Source organism: Anomaloglossus baeobatrachus, chromosome 2 (assembly GCF_048569485.1).
Source record: "Anomaloglossus baeobatrachus isolate aAnoBae1 chromosome 2, aAnoBae1.hap1, whole genome shotgun sequence".
Classification (NCBI taxonomy): domain Eukaryota; kingdom Metazoa; phylum Chordata; class Amphibia; order Anura; family Aromobatidae; genus Anomaloglossus; species Anomaloglossus baeobatrachus.
Genome location: NC_134354.1, coordinates 310,541,698 through 310,563,197, shown reverse-complemented (window position 1 = coordinate 310,563,197; position 21,500 = coordinate 310,541,698). Strand labels below are relative to the sequence as shown.

Genomic DNA, 21,500 nt, shown 5'->3' with positions numbered 1-21,500 from the left:
CACTCCACCCAGGTTCAGAGACAGGATTGCTTTAACCCCTGGAGCCACACCCACAGGTGGTAAGGAGTGTGTAATCAGTATCACACACCCTTCCATGGCTCTGCATGTAATGCAATCCTGTGGAACCACAGGTCCCAGCCAACTTCACATTGCAGAGCACCCACGCTTCTGCAAAACATACCGGCCCTTTGTAATACAGCCGGTTGATACTTCACAATGGTCCCCCTCACTTCTCTAGTCCAGGTGCCACCTGGCAAGACCCTCGTTCCCCCTGAACTACAGGAAGAGGTGCTATCGTGGGCCCATGCCTCTAAAATCGGGGGTCCACTTCGGGGTCAAAAGGACCAGAGACCTAGTGGCCAGGCATTATTGGTGGCCGAGACTAGCCCAGGACATATAGGAGTATGTGGGAGCCTGTATGTCGTGTGCATGGAATAAGCCGTCCCGGTAGAGACTTCACCCACTGCCAGTGCCGCATCGTCCCTGGGAAGTGGTGGGGATGGACTTCCTGTCAGACTTGCCCAAGTCTGCAGGGCACAGGGTCGTGTGGGTCATCACGGATCACTTTTCTAAGATGGTCCACTTGGTGCCTATCCCACGACTCCCGATGTCACGTACCCTCGCCACCTTGTTCATTCGGCATGTATTCAGGCTGCATGGCATGCCTGACAAGGTGGTGAGCGACCGGGGTCCCCAGTTCAAGTCTCACTTCTTTAGAGAACTCAGTAAACTCTTGCAGATTGAGCTGAACATCTCCACCGCATACCATCCCGAGACCAACGGACTGGTGGAGAGGCCCAATCACACTCTGGTAACTTACCTCCGCCACTTCATCTCCGTGCACCACGATAACTGGGCTAACCACCTTCCTTGGGCCGAATTTGCCATTAATAACTCGGTCCACGAGTTCTCTGGCCAGACTCCGTTCCTGCTCAATAACCGACAACATCCCAGAATCCCGGTTCCGATGCCCATTACGTCACCCGATCCTAGATGACAACTGATGAGCACCGCCGCCCTGCACCATCTTTCGACTCTGGTGACCTAGTGTGGCTGTCCTCTAAGAATATCAACCTACGGGTACAGGCAGCCAAGTTCGCTCCTAGGTACCTGGGGCCGTTTAAAGTCTTAGAGCAGGTAAACCCAGTGGCATACCGACTCCAGCTCCCTCCACGCTGGGCTATTGCCAATACCTTTCATGTGTCCCTTCTGAAAACCCGTACGACTTAAGTTCTCGGGGTCTCTGCTGCCAGCTCACATCGACTCCTCGTCCGACGACCCTGAGGTAGTGAAGCTTGTGCAGACAAAAGTCATACGGGGCAGGAGATACTACCTCGTGGAGTGGGCCGGTCGTTGCCCAGAGCATAGATCCTGGGAATTGGAGGATCATATCCACACCCCGGGTTTAATAGCGGCCTTCGAGCACAGGCAGGAGGGGAGCCCTAGACGGGGGGTAATGTTACACCTCGTGGCTCTCAAGTTACAAGGAATGATGTGGTCTCCCATTCCTTGCCTGCCACAAGCCCCCCTGCTCAGCAGCACCAAAGGTCTGGGAGACTGCGCAGTGTGCAGGAGATACCTGCTCAGAAAGGCAGCAGAAGGGTGACACCTAGTGGTTACCCTATTGCAAGGAGTGAAGCGGTCTCCCATTCCTTGCCTACCACGAGCTCTCCTGCTCAGCAGGGCCAAAGGTCTGAGAGGTTGCGCTGTGTGCAGAGGTTAGCTGCTCAGGGAAACAGCGATACTTCCGTTATCTCTGCACATTGTGAAACTGAGGATCCCGCCTCTAAATCCCAGAGACAGGAGGGTGAGCATGAGCACTGCGTGGCATGTCCTGATTCACCCACTGACATCACACGGTTTGATGACGGGGCTAGTGACGTGGTGAATCCTGACTGGCCGGGCTGGGACGTCGTGGACCCTGATTGGGTTAAGACCGTCATCTCCGCCTCGCGCCCGCCCTTGGGTGGAGCTATGCTTCCTTAAAAGCTCCCCCTGCCAATATGGCGGTGCGCGACCGTCCTCTATTGTTGGATGACTGGCAGTGTGCTGCTACGCCGCTGTACAGGCATTTGTTGTCTCAGTGTGGGCTTTGGCCTTGCTGCTCCGGCAGTACCTCATTTAGCAGGCCCTGTTCCTGCCCCAGGTGAGCTCCTCGAGTCTCCGCCAGACTCACCTGGTTCTTGAAGCACACGTGCGTGGGCACCTCTGTGCTACCCTCGTGCCATACTCCCGTGACTTCCGCTGGCACACGTGCATGGGCACCTCTGTGCTTCCCCCGTGCAACAGGTACACCGAGCTGTGAGCCCCGTGCCATACAACCCTCAAGGGTTAGGGCGGGGCGGTGTACGCAGATTGTCTGTGACGTAAACAGACGATTGCTAGCAGCAACCCGCTCACTCTTCACCAACCATAGCAGCAGTCCCCTACACCGCACAGTGGACCTTGACCGGCGGAAGCTGTCCATATACCATCTTGGCACGCTTCCCCGGGTCCCCCTCGTAACACATCGTAGCCCCTCATGCTCCATGTATAATGCAAGGTGCCCCCATGCTCCATGTATAATGCAAGGTGCCCCCATGCTTCATGTATAATGCAAGCTGCCCCCATGCTCCATGTATAATGCAAGCTGCCCCCCATGCTCCATGTATAATGCAAGCTGCCCCCCCATGCTCCATGTATAATGCAAGCTGCCCCCATGCTCCATGTATAATGCTGGCAGCCCCCCCATGCTCCATGTATAATGCAAGCTGCCCTCCCCCATGCTCCATGTATAATGCAAGCTGCCCCCATGCTCCATGTATAATACAGTCCCCCATGCTCCATGTATAATGCAAGCTGCCTGTAATGCCTGCCTGGATCAACAGACTCAGATGGGATGTAATGGATAGGCTAGAGGGAAGCCACTCACCAAGCAGAACCCCCAGAACCCTGAAACCCTTTAACCCCTATAGAGGGATTTGTAATTAGACAGGGCCCTGAAGATCACTACCTGTGGAAGGCTGCAGTCCGATGAGAGTAATCGTCAAGCAGGGTCAAACCAGGAATAGCAGAACAGGGACAGAATCAGCAGACAAGGACGTAATCAGGAAACGTATCAGAGGTCAAATCCGGATTGGGCAGCGAAGAATAAAAACAGCAGGCAGAAGTCAGCACACAGGAATCACAAAACAGAATAGGGCGGACCCGGAGCCAGGAAATCAGAACTATCTCTGGCAGAGGTCAGCAGACAGGAGGGGAACTAAGAAGGGTGTGGTGTCTTCCCATTGGCTGTAGCTGAACGCTTGCAACTTCAGCTGGAAGACACACGCCACCCACAGTCAGCCAGTGGTACTGCAGATCCCAAGATAACCCAGCCCAGTAGATGATCGGAGCCTGCACCCACCGGTGCTGCTGGCATCGACTCCTCCTCCTGCGTTGCTTGGCAATCGGATCGGAGCAGAAGTCGCTGGAGCGGACTCTGGTGGTGACGTAACACTGCCCCCATGCTCCATGTATAATGCAAACTGCCCCCATGTTCCATGTATAATGCAGTCCCCCCATGGCCTCTGGCCACCATGTACACACTGATTTAATTTAAAGAAAAAAGAAAAAAAAAAGTTCTTCTTACCTCTCTCCTTGTTCCAATGCTGCTCCGTCCTCAGCTCCCTTCCATCCTCAGCTCTCCTCCATTCCCAGCTCTCCTTCGTTCCCAGCTCTCCTCCGTTCCTTTGCTGCTGCCATCGGCGTCCTCCTGCCCTGCACTCTGTGCTCTGAGCACAGCCGACGCACAGGAGTGACATGACCGTGCAGGCATGGGGGGAGAATGATGGAGCGTGGAGCTGCACTGGCCGCTCCACGCTTCATTGTTGCTGTGCGCGATGACAGGGGAGGGGGGCCCGGTGTCAACGGTAGCGGCAGCACCGGGTCATACAGCGGCCACGTGGTCTTCGCTAGATCAGTGCAGCTCCTCTCACAGAAAGGAGCTGGCTGCTGATCTGCCGACTGGCTGCGGGGCCCTAAGCTGCCGGGCCCGGTCGCAGTCGCGACCTCTGCGACCGCGGTAGTTACACCCCTGACTATTACTGCTCCATTCTGCATAGGCCAATCTGCCAGAAAATCACCTAGGATAGTATGGATCATTCTTTTTCTTCCTTCCACCACTTGAGGCTGGGGCTGAGGTTCTTCTGCCTCTCTTAAGGGTTCTGGGCACTTCTTCAGATGGTCTCGGGATACCGTTGCCATGGTCCTTCCTTGATCCTTGCTGATTAGGCAGGTCTTTTGGTTATCAAAGTTGGATGGCTGTACCATATATGGCTCTCTTTCCCACTGATCATCTAACTTGTGCAGCTTTCTTTTTCTTTTTAACACCATCTCACCAGGGCCAAGGGGGTTGCTTTTGCTTGCTTGTTAAAGTTCCTTTCTTGCCGTTCCCGGGTTTGATTTAGGCTCTCTTCAACACACTTCTGAATCTGCTTGTACTGGGTTTGGCAACGTGAGTCCCAATCCTCTCTGGGTGCGTTAGTCTCAGGCAATTCAATCTCCATCTCTAGATCTACCGGAAGTCTTCCAGGCCGAGCTCTCATCAAGTAAGCTGGTGTACACTTTGTGGATTCCACCGGAATGTTGTTATAGATGTCTACCAAGTCCGGTAGCTTTGGCATCAGGCCACTGGTTCCGTTCTTCAAGAGGAAGGGTTTTCAGCAGATTGATCACCAGGTGGTTCATCTTCTCGCATATCCCATTCGTCTGCGCATGATAGGGTGTGGTGCAGATCTTCTTGCACCCATACAGACTGCAGAACTCCTGGAAGATTTCAGCCTCAAATGCTGGGCCTTGATCCATAAGGACTCAGTTGGGATACCCATGTGGCCTACAGAAGTGTGCCTGGAATGCCTTCGCTGTGGTGCTGGCAGTCAAATCTTTAACGGGTACCACCACCAGAAACCACGAGTAATGGTCAACCATTGTGAGTGCGTATGTATACCGGCTTCTGCTGGAGATCAAGTTGACATGGTCCAGAGCCACAATCTCTAGGGGCTGCTTGGTGACAATCGGCTAAAGTGGTGCTCGCTGTCTAGTGCCATCCTGCCTTCTCAAGGCGCAAGGGCCACAATTTCTACACCAGGCTTCTATGGAGTCTCTTATTCCTATCCAGTAGAAGCGACTTCTTAGCAATATCTCCAGCTTCTTCAATCCAAAGTGCCCGGCTCCATCATGGTACGCTTACAGCACTACTGGGACATACGCCCTGGGCACCACAATCTGGCAGATCCTCTCATGGGTCTTGGGGTTGGTTAAACTTCTGCATAGCTTGCCTTGGTGGAGATAAAGCCGACTCCGGTCTTGCCACAATTTTCTAGCCTTTTCTGGGGTGCCTGGTTCAAGATGGCATCAGCTCTGGCCAGCAATGCTTTGACTAATTTGATTGCAGGGTTCCTGTCCTGGTTTCCTGCCAGCCATGGTGAGGCAATGAGTCACAGGTCATTTCTTGCTGATGGACACCTAGCCGAGGTCGTTCCACAGACGGGGGCTGATGGAACGCTGGCAATTTTACTTCTTCCAGGTCATCTTGATCCCTCTCATCATCGAACAGACGGGGCATCCTGGACAATGCATCGGCATTGGTGTTCTTGCGGCCAGCCCTGTACTTTATAACAAAATCATAATTTGCTAACCTTGCGACCCAGCGTTGCTCCAGGGCCCCCAGCTTTGCCGTATCCAGGTGAGTCAACAGATTATTGTCTGTGTACACTGCGAACTTGGCAGCAGCAAGGTAATGCTTGAACCTTTCTGTCACGGCCCATACGAGTGCCAGGAACTCCAGCATGAAGGAGCTATAGTTCTCTGGATTCCTCTCCGTGGGCCTCAACTTCTGACTGGCATAGGCGATCATCTTCTCCTTGCCCTTCTGCACCTGTGATAGGATGGCCCCGAGTCCCACATTACTGGCATCTGTATATACAGTAGCACGAACGGGAAACCGTAATCAGGATAGGCCAGGATTTCGTCCCCGGTCAGGTCAGACTTCATCCGTTTGAAGGAATCTTTTTGCTCCTTATCCCATTGGAATGGAGGCCCTGAGGATTTGCCGTGTACGGGCTGACCTACCAGAAGGTCCTGCAAGGGGGCCGCCATCTGGGTGTACCCCCTGACGAACCTCCGATAGTACCCCATCAGGCGCAGGAACTGACGCACTTATCTGACGGTGGTGGGCTTGGCCAATTCTGTATAGCAGTGATTTTCTCGGGGTCCAGTGCCACACCTTCGGCATTCACCACATGCCCTAAGTACTGTACCTTCGGCTTCAGCAGGTGACACTTGGATGGCTTGAGCTTCATTCTGTATTTGGACAGGGCGTCAAACACCTCAGCCAGGTGTTCCAGGTGTGCTTCGTATGTCTTGGAGTAGACAATGATGTCGTCCAGATCAGCAGGACTGTTTCAAAGTTGCAGTGACCCAAGCAGCACTCCATCAGCCTCTGGAACATCCCTGGTGCGTTGCACAGCCTGAATGGCATGCTGTTGAATTGACACAGTCCCATTGGGGTAGCAAACGCGGTCTTCTCTCGGTCTTCCTCAGCAAAGGGTAGGCGTCTTTGTGTGTGATTTTGTTAATCTGTCGGTAGTCTACGCACATCCTCATGTTACCATCTTTTTTTCTCACAAGTACCAGTGGGGCAGCCCAGGGACTGCAACTGTCACGGATCACTCCGGCTTCTTTCATGCTTCTGAGCATGTCCTTGGCACATTGGTAATGGGCAGGTGGTATGGGCCTATACCTTTCCTTAATAGGTGGGTGACTGCCTGTGGGTATGCGATGTTGTACCCCTTTAATCCGCCTAAAATCTAATGGGTGTTTGCTAAAGACCTGCTTGTACTCCTTGACAACCCTGTAAACCCCTTGTTTATGATGTGCAGGTGTAGAGTCGGTGCCCACGTGTAACTCCTGACACCAGTTCTCTACCAGGTCCTGGAAGCTGCTGCCTGAGGAACCTGCATGGATGTCGTCTGCATTAACTTCAAACAGCTTGGCTAAGGTGAAGGTGGCATATCTAGGTAGTGTGACTTTCTCCTCTCCACAATTCAACACTCGCATGGGCACTCTCCCCTTTTGGACGTCGACTACCCCTCTGGCCATGAACACGGTGGGCCAATGCTCTGAGGGTAGGGGCTCTACCACTGCTTGGTAATCCTGTCCCCAGGAGTCTACAGCTGCCCTCACCATATCATCATTTCACTACGTGGGGGCACTACAAGAGGGGCCACATCCATCAGCCGCACACCACCTATCTCATCTCCAGAGAGATTTACCTGTTGCCGCTGCAGGAGGGCTCGGATCTCATGTTGCAGGTTTCTCTGCCGGTCTGCTCTTGCAGTCTCAGACAGCTGTTGAAGTAAAAACAGTACTTCTCCCATACAGTTCTCAATGACATTTGTACCTAAAATGATCTTCGGGTTCCAATCACTAGGGTCATTTTGTACCACTATGAGGCCAATTATACCCGGCCCACCTTAATGGTCACCTCCTTGAACCTGATTTGAGATACAGGTAACCCGTTGACAGCATAGATGGTAAGGCTGTCATCTGGTGGGGTAAGTTCATCATCAAGCCAAAATTTCTTATATAGTACATAGGGAATAGTCGTTACCTGGGAGCTGGTATTGAGAAGTGAAGAGGTCGGGATCCCATCCAGGGTGCTGGAAATGATGGGTCGTCCCCCTACATAGCGCTCCCTCCAGTCTGCTGGGCCTTGTGAATTTATTCCTGGGGATTGGCCCTTGGTCCCAGGGGTTGCCCATTTAAAGAACAGCCCTTAGCGCCTCCAGAATCCTTGCGACGTCATTACTCAGTTGTTGTACTTGGGCAGACAAATCACTTGTTCTGCTCCCGGACGTTGTTAAAGGAGCGGGCTCCGGCAGTGCCAAGGCAGGGGGCTTTACTTGCATCGGAGACATCCCAGCTTGCTAGGACGGGAGTGGAGAGTCAGTCGCCTATGAGGGCTGCAGGGCTTTGATTGCCCGTTCTTTCAAAATAGCAAAGTCCATAGCGGGATGTTCGAGTGCCCACAACCGGAGTTGCTTGCCGTCCTCTACTGACCGTAAACCTTGCAGGAACTGCTCCACCAGCATCTTGTTTCCCTCTGGCTCTCTAATATCGTTGGTCAGTCTTAGGGTCCGCAGCGACGCTTGTAGCTTTAAGGTGTGATCCCTAATACTATCTTGGGGCCGTTGTTTGCAGCTGTAGAACCGCATTCTCAACTCCACTTCGGTGCGTGTCTCAAGTGCAGCTCCCAATCTTCTAAAGATGGCGAGCACTGAGATCCGATCCGCCTCAGTCCAGGTCTCCACTTCTAATTCAGCAGCGTCGGTTAGCTGCCCGAGCACTACAGACGCCCGCTGCCGCCTGTTTAGGGCATACATATCAAGTAGATTACATATTTTCCTTCTGAATCCCTGCAGCGTGTCTGGTCGGCCATCATACTGTGGGAGCAATGCAGCGCCCAGCACATAGGGCAAGGTTATCGGCATTATGGGAACAACCGCCTCGGGTACCGGAGCCACCGCTCCTGCGGCCGGAGTGGCGTCTGCCACACCAGCATTACCCTGGTTGGGTGGAGGCAGCGCCGCCTCACGTCTATCGTCTGGCGCTGACATCTTCACGTGCCCCCTTGGTTTTTGCTTCGCACTCCTTCGCGCGCTGTGGCCCTCTAGGAACTTCTGGTTCCGGCGTCACACTCGGGACAAAGGGCGAGGCTTCCACTTTGCGCGCTTTCGCAGGGAAGACAGCATTTTGGCGCAAAAAGATGGCGGAAAATGTCAGAATTGGCGGGAAAAGGGGTCTTGACTCGCGGTTTTTGGCTCTAAGGCACACGTCACCCAGGTAAGTGGGTCCTGCTCGGATCCTGTTTGTGATGCCAAAATTTTCAGGGTGTGCCGCCCCCACGTCAGCAGCCCGCCGCTGCTGTTCGGATCCGGATCCGCGGTGGCTCGAAGGGATCTCCGGACCCGTGGTTCGGGGTCGCACGGCCACTCGGAATAAAGGGGATTATTTACAGGGGATTGTATGGACAGTTCGTGACACCACCCGTGGTGCGTGGTAAGATGGAGTACCACCGCTGCAATGGGGAGTACCCGGTGAAGATCGTGCGGGCAGCCAGATGTTTAACCCCTCCACGGGTAGGGGGGATGCCCTGGGACTCGGTTTGGTGATGGGAAGGTGCCGTTGGGATGGTCAGGGATCCCTTTAGTACTCACCCAGTCCAATAACGCTGACACCGACAACCGTGGTAAACCAAATTCTTGATATCGCTGCAGCAGGGAGGGAGCACACCTGGATCCCGTGCCCGTTGGTATTGCTTGTTAGCCTGTGGCCTTTTCCATGGCATTTTTCTTTTAACTGGTCCCTCTAGCATAGAACTATCGGGTCCCTCTCACCAGTGTGGCTAACTGGATGAGCTTGCTCTCAGGGTTCACGCTTGGGATTTTCTGGACTATGTATTGGGAAAGGCCTATCCCCCTCGTTGCGCTAGTACCCCGATTTTTGAGCTGGTGGAGAATGGATCTTGAGGGGCCCCGTCATCGTTGGGTAAATTGTCAAGACGCCTGAAGCTCCTTCCTGACCTAGGGTCCACGTACCCTGTCGTGCCCTGGCCCCTGCCCGGTGATGGCACAAGGCCGCCGGCTGTCCTCCTCGAGAGTCCGTGCCCCTTGTCACGATCCCACTGAGACTGGGGTCCAGCTCCTACCAGGTCCAGACCAACGTCTGCCACCTAGTAACTCAAGGAGCCCAGCTCCTGACCTCCTCTCACTTTCACCTCCAACACTACACTCTACCGTGAACTCTCCTCTTGAGAGTCACTCTTCAACTTACTGTCTCCTGACACTCCTGACCCCCCCCCCCCAAGTGGGCGACCCTATTCCCTTCAGGTCAGGTGTGTCTGGTGGGTGTGGTGCAGCGTGTTCCTAGGATTTTGATTAGCTTGTTCTTAGGAACACCAAGGTCAGGGATTTGTAACCAAGGAGGAGGTGGATATTGTACAGGAGGGCAGATTGCACAATACCCTGTGACGACCTGATAGGCCAGGGCATCACAGCAGCGATTTGGATACCAAAATTTTGACCCAAAACCGTGCGTACAAAAAAGCAGCATGTCAATTAATTTGTGCGCTTTGGATGCTGCTCCCACTCTGTCTATAGTGGGGGCAGCATCCCAAGTGCATGAATTCGGCATTTATTCTGCTGAAACACTGCATCCATTACGCAGTGTTTCTGCAGCGATTTGAAGCGCACATGTGCTGTCAAATCGCTGCAGAAATTTCAGCAGGTACGTGCGAACAAGGCCTTAAAGTGCAAATACGCAGTAATCAGAGAAGAATGTTATTGTATTCGGGTCGTGACGATTCGTTCGGGTTGTTACAATTACAGGTACACCAAATATGTCAAGGTTATTCGCTGATTTGTGATGTTTATTATTATTATTATTATTTTTAAGAAAAGGATATTAAAATGGCATTATTCTAATTTTTGTAAATTATTTTTAGTAACTTTATTAAAATAAAAAAAAAAATCTCTTTTATTCTCCCTCTAGAATACAGGACATAGAGAGCCATTGTCAAGACCAGTGGTTGTCAATGTCCAGTGCAATCTGAATGTGGAGTCAGCAGCTTCAAGTATAGAAAAATCCTCTGTGGGAAATCAGCTGTGCTTGTGACTCAATAGCTAGGGCTGCTGCTGCTGAAATGTTGATGATTTGAGTACCAGGGAGAAAAAAAAAATAATTATAAAAATGTATCTTTATTTCACATTATTATAGGAACAAAATTCTGAGTTTTATTCACTTCTAGGGACAATATATATGTAGCTAAATAATCTTCTTCTTGGTTACCTGTCTACAATACAGGTTAAGGTTGCCAAATCCTCTGGCAGATGGAAATTTAATTTATGCACTGAAAGGAGGAGGAGCGACAGGCAATATTTAATTTTTGAATCGCACTTAGAGGAGGAGTTGGGAAAAGAGCAGTGACTCCCGGATGGTTGGGAGCTATGTTATATACACTTTAATAATCTACTATCCACAAAGAAAGTAATAGAATTTGTTTCTGAGAAATAATTAATAAATAATATTGCAAAATATCCACTTATACTTACCTTTACAGGTTTTTCTGTCCGGTTGAAGCATGAAACCCATTGGACAGCTACAGTGAACTCCAGTAAATGCATGATGGCATCGACTATCACAGCCACCATTATTAACTGAGCAGGTCTCTAGTAAGGGAAAGAATTATAAGAAATGAAACCAGGAGACAGTCGAAAGGAATAGAGAAAAAACCAAGACTTCAAAGCATTATAAAATAATAAGAAGCAATGGAAAATAGAAAGAAAATTATCAGACATAATTTGCTGATTATGCTAAAAATATATTAAATCATATCACTTACACAATAGTGGACTGCTTAATGCAATTCTAATTTTATTAAAGACACCTTCAGTGTCACAAAACATTTTCACATTCATAAATGTTAAGTTTTAATTTGTGCAGCTCAGGTTGATAAGACACCCACCATTCACTAATACAAGGCATTAAAAGTGCTCAATTCAGTAACCATTCTCCCTGTTAGCTGATGGTGGACCTAAAGACTTTTAGTTGCTCCATCTTCATTCTTGGGAAAAGCAATGCTTGGCTAAGTGTCTTTGCATGTTTGCACCTTCTGCCCTGTTTGTGTCCTTGTCTTTAGTTTTTCAACAGCAAAAATTTACTTGGATTAAAGGGAACCTTTCACCTATTCACTTGCAGGGTGGTCATATCCAATGGGCTTAAATCTTCTATCCCTGCGATCGCCATCCTCCTTTTTGCTTTGTGTGGATGACATGTCCTACGTCATCCACACAGTGTGTTCCATTGCGCTCCTGTGCACATGCGGTTAGTACTGTAATGTGCAGGTGCAGAGAAAGGTCAAAAACACCCACTCATGCGCACTACAATACTTCTGTCTGTGTGAATGGCTTAGGACCCGTAAACACACAAAGCAGAGAAGGAAGCTGGAGATCGCAAGAAGAGAGGAGGCACCGAATCAAGACCAGAGATGCCCATCGGACCAGACTGCCACTGGTAACCAGGTGACAGGTTCCCTTTAATTGCTGGGATGTCTTCTAATGTATTGTTTAAGGCTGTTTCAATCATTTGCTTCTGATGTACATACTGTATATGTACTGTATACTGTAAAAACAAATATCAGAAAAGATAAAGGGAATCTATCACAAGGTTTTTGCCACTTCATCTGAGAGCTGTATAATTTATGGACAGAGACCCTGACTCCAGTGACATGTCACTTACTAAGCTGCTTGTTACAGCTTTAACAAAATCACTGTTTTATAAGCAGGAGATTATCACTGACAGAACTGGTAAACCTGCTGTCATGTAGCCCTCCATATTCATGAGTTCTGCATAACCACCCCTCACTCCCCTCACCACCACTGTTGACAGATGTGAAGCCCCTCTCACCTGCAGGTCACCTCAGGGTCTTCACGTGCTGGGAATCTTCCGGCAACAGGTATGTCAGGTTAACTTCAATAGGAATCGTGATGCCACTCTCGGTAATTGCGGTCAGGGGGTGACCGCCACTGCAGTTTAATGAGCGTCTGGGGCCGATGGTGTTTGCAGTCTAGTGTTATGGCCTCCCGAGAGTGAGGCTGGCCCCAGGGGCTCAGGTGTACGTAAGTGTAGAACCACAGGTCGCAGAAGAACTCACACACAGTCCAGAAACGTCTTTCAGGGTTTTTACTCACTTTTTGCTGGTAGAGTGAGACAACCCGGACGATGCTATGATGAACCAGGTGGAACGGGGTATCCCTCAGGCTGATATAGGGGTGACTGCTGACTCGCCTTCCTAGCACTTTCTTGTTTCAGATAACCCCTAACTTGAAGTATTGCGGGATTCACCCAGGGAAGTCACGACTGCCTTTCTCCCCTTTCTGACCCGTTTGCTGACAGCATAGACCAAGGATAAGATGGCTCCAGGCTCGATCCTCCTTATGGGCCCCCTAGTTGCTGTTGATGCTGCGGGTTCTGTGATAGTTGGTGTAGGACTTGTTGTCCACCCCACCAGCATGTTTTGTAGGTAGTTTCCCCTATGTGCCTAGTCCTCCAGAAGTCTACATACACGACCAGCTGGTTCCCTCAGGTCCTCCAGACTAACTGATTTCCCAGGCGTCTTTCTGTCCAACTTGTGGTGACTGAACTCCCCCGCCAGCAGTCACTACAGGTGCAGGGTCTGACTAGTGTCCTGTTCTTTAGCTCTACACTTCAGACACGGCTACTCCACTCCTTCTCCTCTGATTGCCACTGCACAACTCCCTGTCTCCAGTCCCACTATCCACCACTAGCTGGGATGCGAGGGCTACACTCCCTTCCTGGGTCTGCCCAGGGGTCCCCTCTAAGCTGTGTGTGTATCCTGGTTACTTCATGTCTGTGTGTGTACACACCCTACTCTGCCTTTGGGATTAGCTGTTTGTACTGCCCCAGCATGGGTGCAGTACTCAGTGGTGCCTGAGCAGGGCAGGGGTGCCACATTCCCCCTTAGTTATCCTCAGCACGTCCTAGAGCTGTAAAGACAAGAAAGTTTTAAAGTGCAAACTTTTCACATAAAAACATCATAAACATTATAAAACATTGTAAAACATTCCAGGTACCATTTTTTCCCACCCTCCAACCACAAGTCCATTACCAACCCACCCAAGACCCTCTCATCTTCTTTTCCTGGGGATGGTGGTAAAAGGTAGGCCCCATAAACAGGCATACCCGCTTCCGCGTGGTGGGGAGCCAGGCCCCATAAACAGGCGTGCTCCCTTGTCGTAGGCGAGCCAGGCCCCATAAACAGGCGTGCTCGTACCTTTTTGGACAGCAAGCACCATCACAGGAGTGCTTCCTGGTGGTGCAGAGCCAGGCCCCATAAACAGGCGTGCTCTGGTTGGAACTGCTGGGGTAACTACATACACTGCGAGAGTTTGTGGCTATAGCCAGTTCATAGCATTATGGTCCTTGGTTTCAAAGTGCACAAAACCAGGTGCTTAAAACATGTAGAACAGTTCTCACAACAGTTTTTGTGGGCGCATTATCTTGAACTTTAACGTTGCTATAACTTCAAAACTGCTAGAACTTCTCTTTACTTTTCTTCACTGGGATCAAACAGAACTGCGTCTTTCTGAACCAGGGTTTGGCGCTTCGATGCACTGAAACCTGGACGTTGGTTCTGGAGCAATTTGGGTTTGCTGTGGTCGCTGTGCTTGCTGAGCTTGCTGTGCTTGCTGAGCTTGCTGTGCTTGCTGAGCTGGCTGTGGTTGCTGAGCTGGCTGTGGTTGCTGAGCTTGCTGGTGATGACCTTAGGGACTGAGTGGAAGCTGCAGGGCTATAGCTAGGGCTCTTCGGGCATGGTACCACATCCAGGGCAAACCAGCCCTTTTCACCCTTGTGCCTGGTGTATTCCACAATGTCTCCCATACGTAGGTCTCGACCAGGGTGTCCTCTGGGCAGGTGGGACTGGACATCCCTTCTGGACACAAAGATGCCCTCTTTGACACCAGCCTCCACAATAAAGCCGTAGCCAGTATGTAGGTTGAATTCGTCAACCACTCCGAGATGGATTGGACCTCCTGTCTGGAACCCGGTCTGCCGCAGGGACTTCTTTTCTTCTAGATCCCTGGCCTCCACTCTTTCTCTTTCTGGGGAAGGCTACACGGGAAGGGGGGGGGCCTTGCCCTCGCGCGGCGCTGTCCTCTGCGGGCTGGTCTTCTCATCACCGCCACCTTGCTGTCTGCGGGTTACCAGGTCACATGCATACTCTGCATAAAGATGGTCAGCTCTTCATCCTCACCCGGGGTTGCTCTGGACTCCTCTGGCTGTTCGGGCAGCAGCTCTGGGGATGGGCTTTCATTTGCCGGCCAGGGTGGTGGGCTCTCTGGCATGAAGGGTGCTGGGACCGCTCCAGGTCCGGATGACTGCCGGGGGACCAAGTACTTGTCCACCAGGTGGGCGGGAAACCGAGCCGTCAGATCTTGTTTCAGTCACACCATTTATTCGGCCACTTCTGGCAGGAAGGTAGAGGCGGCATCCCCAGTCAGCGACTGGGGCGCTGTGACAGCTTCTGGTCTGGGGGTAGAAATAGAAGGCGTTGCGGCCTGGTCTAGTCTGGCCGGGCGTGGCATTGCTGTGGCATGGTCAGGTCTGGCCGGACAAGACGTTGCTGCGGCCTGGTCTAGTCTGGCCGGACGTGGCGCTACTGCACCGGATGTAGCAGCAGGGGTTACAGCGGGAGCCGCGGCAGGGATCGCATCCGGTAGCAGCGCTCCCTTCCTGGGTCTGCCCAGGGGTCCCCTCTAAGCTGTGTGTGTATCCTGGTTACTTCATGTCTGTGTGTGTACACACCCTACTCTGCCTTTGGGATTAGCTGTTTGTACTGCCCCAGCATGGGTGCAGTACTCAGTGGTGCCTGACCAGGTCAGGGGCGCCACACAGACTTCTTGCTATGCACAATGTACAAAATACCTAGTGACAGATTCCCTTAAATATGCTACATTTTCACATATTCAGGTAAATGTAATAATAAAATGAATGTCTTTGAATGTTTTAAAAAGTGAATTTCTTCTTTGTATAAAGTTTGAAAAGTCAAACAAAGTTTTTGTTCCAAAATGTTATTTTATCATATGGGAATGGGAGGGTAAGGGTGGCTTTACACGCTACGAGATCGCTACAGCGATCTCGTTGGGGTCACGGATTTTGCGACGCACATCCGGCCGCTGTAGCGATCTCGTTGTGTGTGACTCCTAGGAGCGATTTTGGATCATTGCAAAAACGTCCAAAATCGCTCCTCGTTGACATGGGGGTCCTCTCCCAATTATCGCTGCTGTCGCTTGGGCGAAGTTGATCCTCGTCCCTGCAGCAGCATACATCGCTACGTGTGACGCCGCAGGAACGAGGAACCTCTCCTTACCTGCCACACGCCAGCAATGAGGAAGGAAGAAGGTGGGCGGGATCATCCCGCTCATCTCCGCCCCTACGTTTGATTGGGCGACCGCTTAGTGACGTCGCTGTGACGCCGAGCGAACCGCCCCCTTAGAAAGGAGGCGGTTTGCCGGTCACAGCGACGTTGCCGAGCAGGTAAGTACATGTGAGGCTGCCATAGCGATAATAGGGGCGGGTGCTATCACACTCGCCATCGCTAGCATCGGCTAGCGATATCGCAGTGTGTAAAGCCCGCTTAATGCATAGAAATGATACAAAACACTATACATGAATTATAGTATTATATAATAAACAGAACGTAGAGTAACCAAAAATTGCTGTTTACATTCCCAATGTGTTACATTTCTTTGCTGAATGTATTGGCTGTGTAGATTTGGAGTGTATACTCATGCTAGATACACACCTGGTCTAAAGGGACTAGAGTGTAAGCCCTAAAACCACTGAGACCTAATTAACTTATGGCCATTATGAAACTGAAAATAAGGGTTAAGATTATGTATTCACTCAAAATAAGAGACAAAATACATTAACATGTGAATGCTTTGAGAATTTATAAACATATATCTGTAGAATAGATAAAAAAAATTATTTGTCAACATAATTTCATAAATAGTTATATACTCGTAAGCATTAAAACTGCAACATCAAGAAGGAACATTGTACAAATTCAAAAATCACAGGATTGATAGACATGTTAATGATATGCAAATGATGAAAAACTGAAAAAAAATTTTTTAAACATCTCGCTATATATTAGAGATGAGCGGAGCAGCGAACATTCTAATACACTTGTTCACCCGGTATATCCTGGGCACTTTGATTAGCGGAAAAGTTATTATATGCAAATTTCATGTCCCTTATTATACTCTGGGGTCTCTCCAGGCTCCAAAGCATAATTAGCATAGTAAATCAATAAATAAAACATCCTTGTACTCAACTTATCGCTCGATTCTCAATTCCCTCCGCCACCCATATGGTCCTCGCCACACCTTCTTAAAGCCGACTGCTAACACTGGAATCCCTCATGAGAGCCAGAAGTCCTGGCTCAGGGTGAAAGGTCGGGGAGGGTTCATATATCCAGAAGGTTATAGAATCATGAGGTCACGACATGCGATTTTTGGCTTCCTTGTGTGGATTTCTTACAGACCTCATAAAAGCCAGAAAACTCAGCTCAGCATGAGTATCAGGGAATCAGAAAATGTATCAAGGTTGAGTTTCAGTGAATAGCAAAGAGGCTGGTGAAGTGAGCGGTAAGGTGACTCTAAGATTTTTTACATTTTTTTTTAAGCTGGCCCTAATCCACTTAAATGTATTTACTCATCTCCAGTATATACAGTATCGAATATGTGCACCACGCTCAGAAATATACGCACTTACACACCTTGGCAAGCTATTAATGAGGTTATTTAGAATTGTCTGAGAAATGTTTTGCCATACTACATGAACTTTGGCACGTAGATTATCAAGATCCCCTTCTGGCAGTTTCCTTTGGAATTGCCGATTAATGTTTGGAAATGCTGCAGGACATGGTAGCATGTTTTGGCTACATAAGCTGCTCAAAAAGAAACTTACGTGAAAAATGTGCACTAAGGACCAAAATCAGTATAAAAATTAACATATATCGCAAATAGCCACAAGGTGGCACTGCAAACAAGACACCGGGATGATACATACAACAAATTGATAATGCAAATGAAATAACCTTTATTACAAATAGTATTGCCAATAAAGTGACCTGTAATAGTAGAATTAGTGTGCACACAACCGGTTATATTAGGAGGTGCTGGTAGATGGGATATAACTTCTCAGGTAGTATATAATAAAGTTCACCACACTCTCCAACAGTTTTTCATGCAACAGTGAGATTTATTTAGAAATATAGACGGTGGACAGTAGAAGGCAAGGGGATGTCGCTTATCCCCTTGCCTTCTACTGTCCACCGTCTATATTTCTAAATTAATCTCACTGTTGCATGAAAAACTGTTGGAGAGCGTGGTGAACTTTATTAAATAATAAAGTGACCTGTGCAGAATATCAAGAAAATTACCGAATGAATTAAAAATAGATATTAATATATGTAACAATAATAGTAATAACAACATATCTATAACAATAACACAATCTTTAAAGTAAGATAAATAGCAGCAACAATTGATAAGGTGCAGAGATGCTTATGGTGATGTGACGATTGCTTACCAAAAAAAAAAAAAAAAGTATATAATAATGTAATAGTAATAAATAGTGATAAGCGAATGTATTCGTTACTATACACAGAATAGTACGGTATTTGGGCTATTCGTTATGTAGCGAGTAATGGTGTATTCGCCTCGCTAAATTCAGATATCCCGCCCAGCATGTTTGGCACCTGATTTACAGCCACTAAACATCCTGGGCTTCTTAACCAATCACAGTAATGCTGCAGACATCTTGTTTGTGGCATTATTGTGATTGGCTGGCTGCTCAGTGTCATAGGGTCTATAAAAGACCTTCCAATGCCATTTTGCACAGTCCGTCCGGAGCCAGCATTGTATCAGCGTAGGGATAGAGTGAGCAGCTGCTAGGGAGAGTGTAGGCTTCTTAATAACACAAAAAGCCCTTTTCAGGGCTGCCTGCAGTTTAGCGTTCGGAGAAACAGATTTCCGAACAGGGACAGTGTTTAAAGCAGTGTGTGTCACTAACTCCATAGTACCGTCTAAAAACCAGAATACAATAGCTCTTTTAACTTGCTGATAGCACTGAACAAAATAACAGCAGGGAGGGAGAGATTGTGGATCAGGTAGGGAATCGGGACCTGTTTCCACAATATTTAGGGGTTCACAGCCTGCCTTGTGGCATCCAGATCACCCACATTAATACGTTGCTAGTGGCTTTTGCAAATAATTACAAAGCAGTACTCTAGCAATAAGTGCTGCCTGATACAGTAAAGCACCGTTCCTGTTTCTACAATATTTAAGGTTTCACAGCCTGACTCGTGCCATTCGTCCAAATCTGCCACATTAATACGTTGCTAGTATTCTTTGCAAATACAAAGCAGGTCTCTACCATTTTGTGCTGTCTGGTACAAAGTACTCACTTTTACTTTCTTCACAAAATGTTTGGGGTCAAAGTTTGCTTGGCTCGGGTTATCAACATCTGCAAATATGTCAGCAAAACCCAAAATGACAAAAAAAGGCAGTTGTTAAGGGACAGGGACGTGGACATTGGTGGGATGTTGTCAGTGGTGGGCGACAAGGCACTGAGTCTGTGTCAAGTTAGAAGATGCTTGATGCATCCACTATGCTCCTTGCCAAATTTCCTGGTCTGTAACGTAAATGTGTGTGGAAGCCAGATGAGTGAGAGCAGATTCTGTCTTGGATGGCAGATATGGCCTTTTCGCATTTGTCAAACAGCAACCAATCTTCCACGACCACACAGTCTACTGTAGATACACAGGAGGCTCGTCCATCCAATCCTCAACCTGGTCCTCCTTCCTCCCCCCTTCATCAGTCACGGGAGACATATGATCCCAAGCTTGACCACTGAGAGGATGTGTTTTGTATGTATCCTTTATTTGGCTCTGGCCTCTCGCCATGCAGCATTGAAGAGGGATGTGAGGAGGTGGCATGCGCTGATGCGCAAGTATTTGAGGACCTACAGCCAGTTTGAGGAACCTGATTTACTGTCTCCAGAGGTGGAGCCTGATGATGATGAGACACTGTTGCCATCAGGTCAACCTACAATCACAAGTGGGAAAGAGGATGAGATGGAAGATGAAGTGGTCGAAGATGACTCCACTGATCCGACCTTGACTGTTGACATGCATAGCCAGCACAGCAACACAGAGGAAGACAGACGGATATGTAGCACCAACACAGGCACCAAGAGGAAGTGGTTTGCTCAGAGTGAGAACTGAGTCAACTGTTCCCAAGAGCACCCAAACTGTGGCCAAAGTCAGGGCAAGGGGGCGCTCAGCCGCTATCTGGAAATTTGTTTCTGAAAGTCTTTCAGAGAAAAACATGGAAATCTGTAACATCTGCTATACCAAGTTGAGCCGAGGCCAGGACAAAGGCAACCTGAGCACCACCAGTATGGAGAATCTCATGGCAGCCAAGCACCCCAGTACATGGGCAGAACACCAGGGTACCAAATTTGCGTCTGCTGGTCAATCCACTGCCGTGTCACCTGTGCTACATCCTTCACAATCTGCTGTTCAGGAAGCAGACATTCATACATCCTGCCCACAAGGTGCAATTGCACAGACACAGCAAACATCAACCACATCCACTTCCTTGTCCCAGGGAAGCGTCCAGTTGTCTATGCCAGAGATCTTGGAAAGGAAGCGTAAATATCCAGCCACGCACCCACAGGCCCAAATCTAGACTCGACATTGCCAAATTGCTAGCCATGGAGATGTTACCATTTATGCTTGTGGGAACACAGTGCTTCCATGATCTCTTGGCTGTGGCGGCCCCACGATACAGTGTTCCCAGCCGCCACTATTTTGTCCTTTGTGCCGTCCCCGCGTTACACAACCTCGTGTTAAACAATTTCAACCGTGCTCTAACCAACGCCATAACCAGTAAGGTTCATCTAACAACGGACACGTGGACAAGTTGTTGTGGACAGGGATGATACATATCTGTCATGGCACACTGGGTGAACCTGGTGGAAGCTGGGACAAACTCGCAAACTGTAACATCACATCCTACCCATGCCAAGAATAGCGGGCCCAACTTCTATCAGCGATCCTGCCTCATCATATGCCCCTTCCTGTCTCCCCTCCTCCTCCTCCTCCTGCTCCTCAGCCTCTGCTGCATTACCCTCTTTATCACTGCCAGGCTGAGAGCTGTGCAATAGCGCATCAGCAAAGCGGCAACACACTGCACTGAGACTGATCTGTTTAGGTCACAAACCACACACTACAGCAGAGCTGTGGCAAGGTATAAAAGTAAATCAAAAAAGTCCGTGGAGCCTCTGTTAGGAGTCTCAACACAGAAACCAGCCAGATATCCCTCCGGGAAGGGCCCAGCCAAGGGGTGACTCTTTTTAGGAGACCACCATAACCACCATATTAAGTGGCCCTTTTAGTCAATATCCAACTTTTTGACAAGTTTAAAGATATGACAAGGGATATACCAAGGCTAGGTAACCATCCACAGACAGCTGTTTCGGAATATTGCCCCTCATCAGTGTGGAGTAGGATTCTGGCTGGGTGGAAGTAATGCCTAGTAGACCAAATGAGAAATTTATGAAAGCATACCCTGACTTGCCATACCTACTTGAGAAGGTGCACCATATTAGTGCCTATTTCCATTATTCCGCTACCACTTTTACTGGTTTTACAGCGCTGCAAAAGGGCTTTAATTTGCCAAGTCACCGACTCATGTGTGACCTGCCCACGCAGTGGAACTCTACATTCTATGTGTTGGCGAGGATTCCTGAGCAGCAGAGGGCAGTAGTTGAATACTAGCTTCAACATGCTCATCAGACTTAAGGCCACGTCACACTAAGCAACATCGCTA

At 49.3% G+C, this 21,500-nt stretch overlaps 1 protein-coding gene across 3 annotated transcripts in view; it reads right to left on the bottom strand.

The window, feature by feature from the left end:
• The window catches only part of SCUBE3 (signal peptide, CUB domain and EGF like domain containing 3), a 1,252,506-nt gene that overhangs the window by 745,942 nt on the left and 485,064 nt on the right, over positions 1–21,500 (bottom strand). For all 3 annotated transcript variants that reach the window (XM_075335886.1, XM_075335887.1, XM_075335888.1), the window contains one exon: positions 11,130–11,246. In XM_075335886.1, the coding sequence (XP_075192001.1) occupies positions 11,130–11,246 (117 nt within the window). The remainder of the gene's footprint in view (positions 1–11,129; positions 11,247–21,500) is intronic.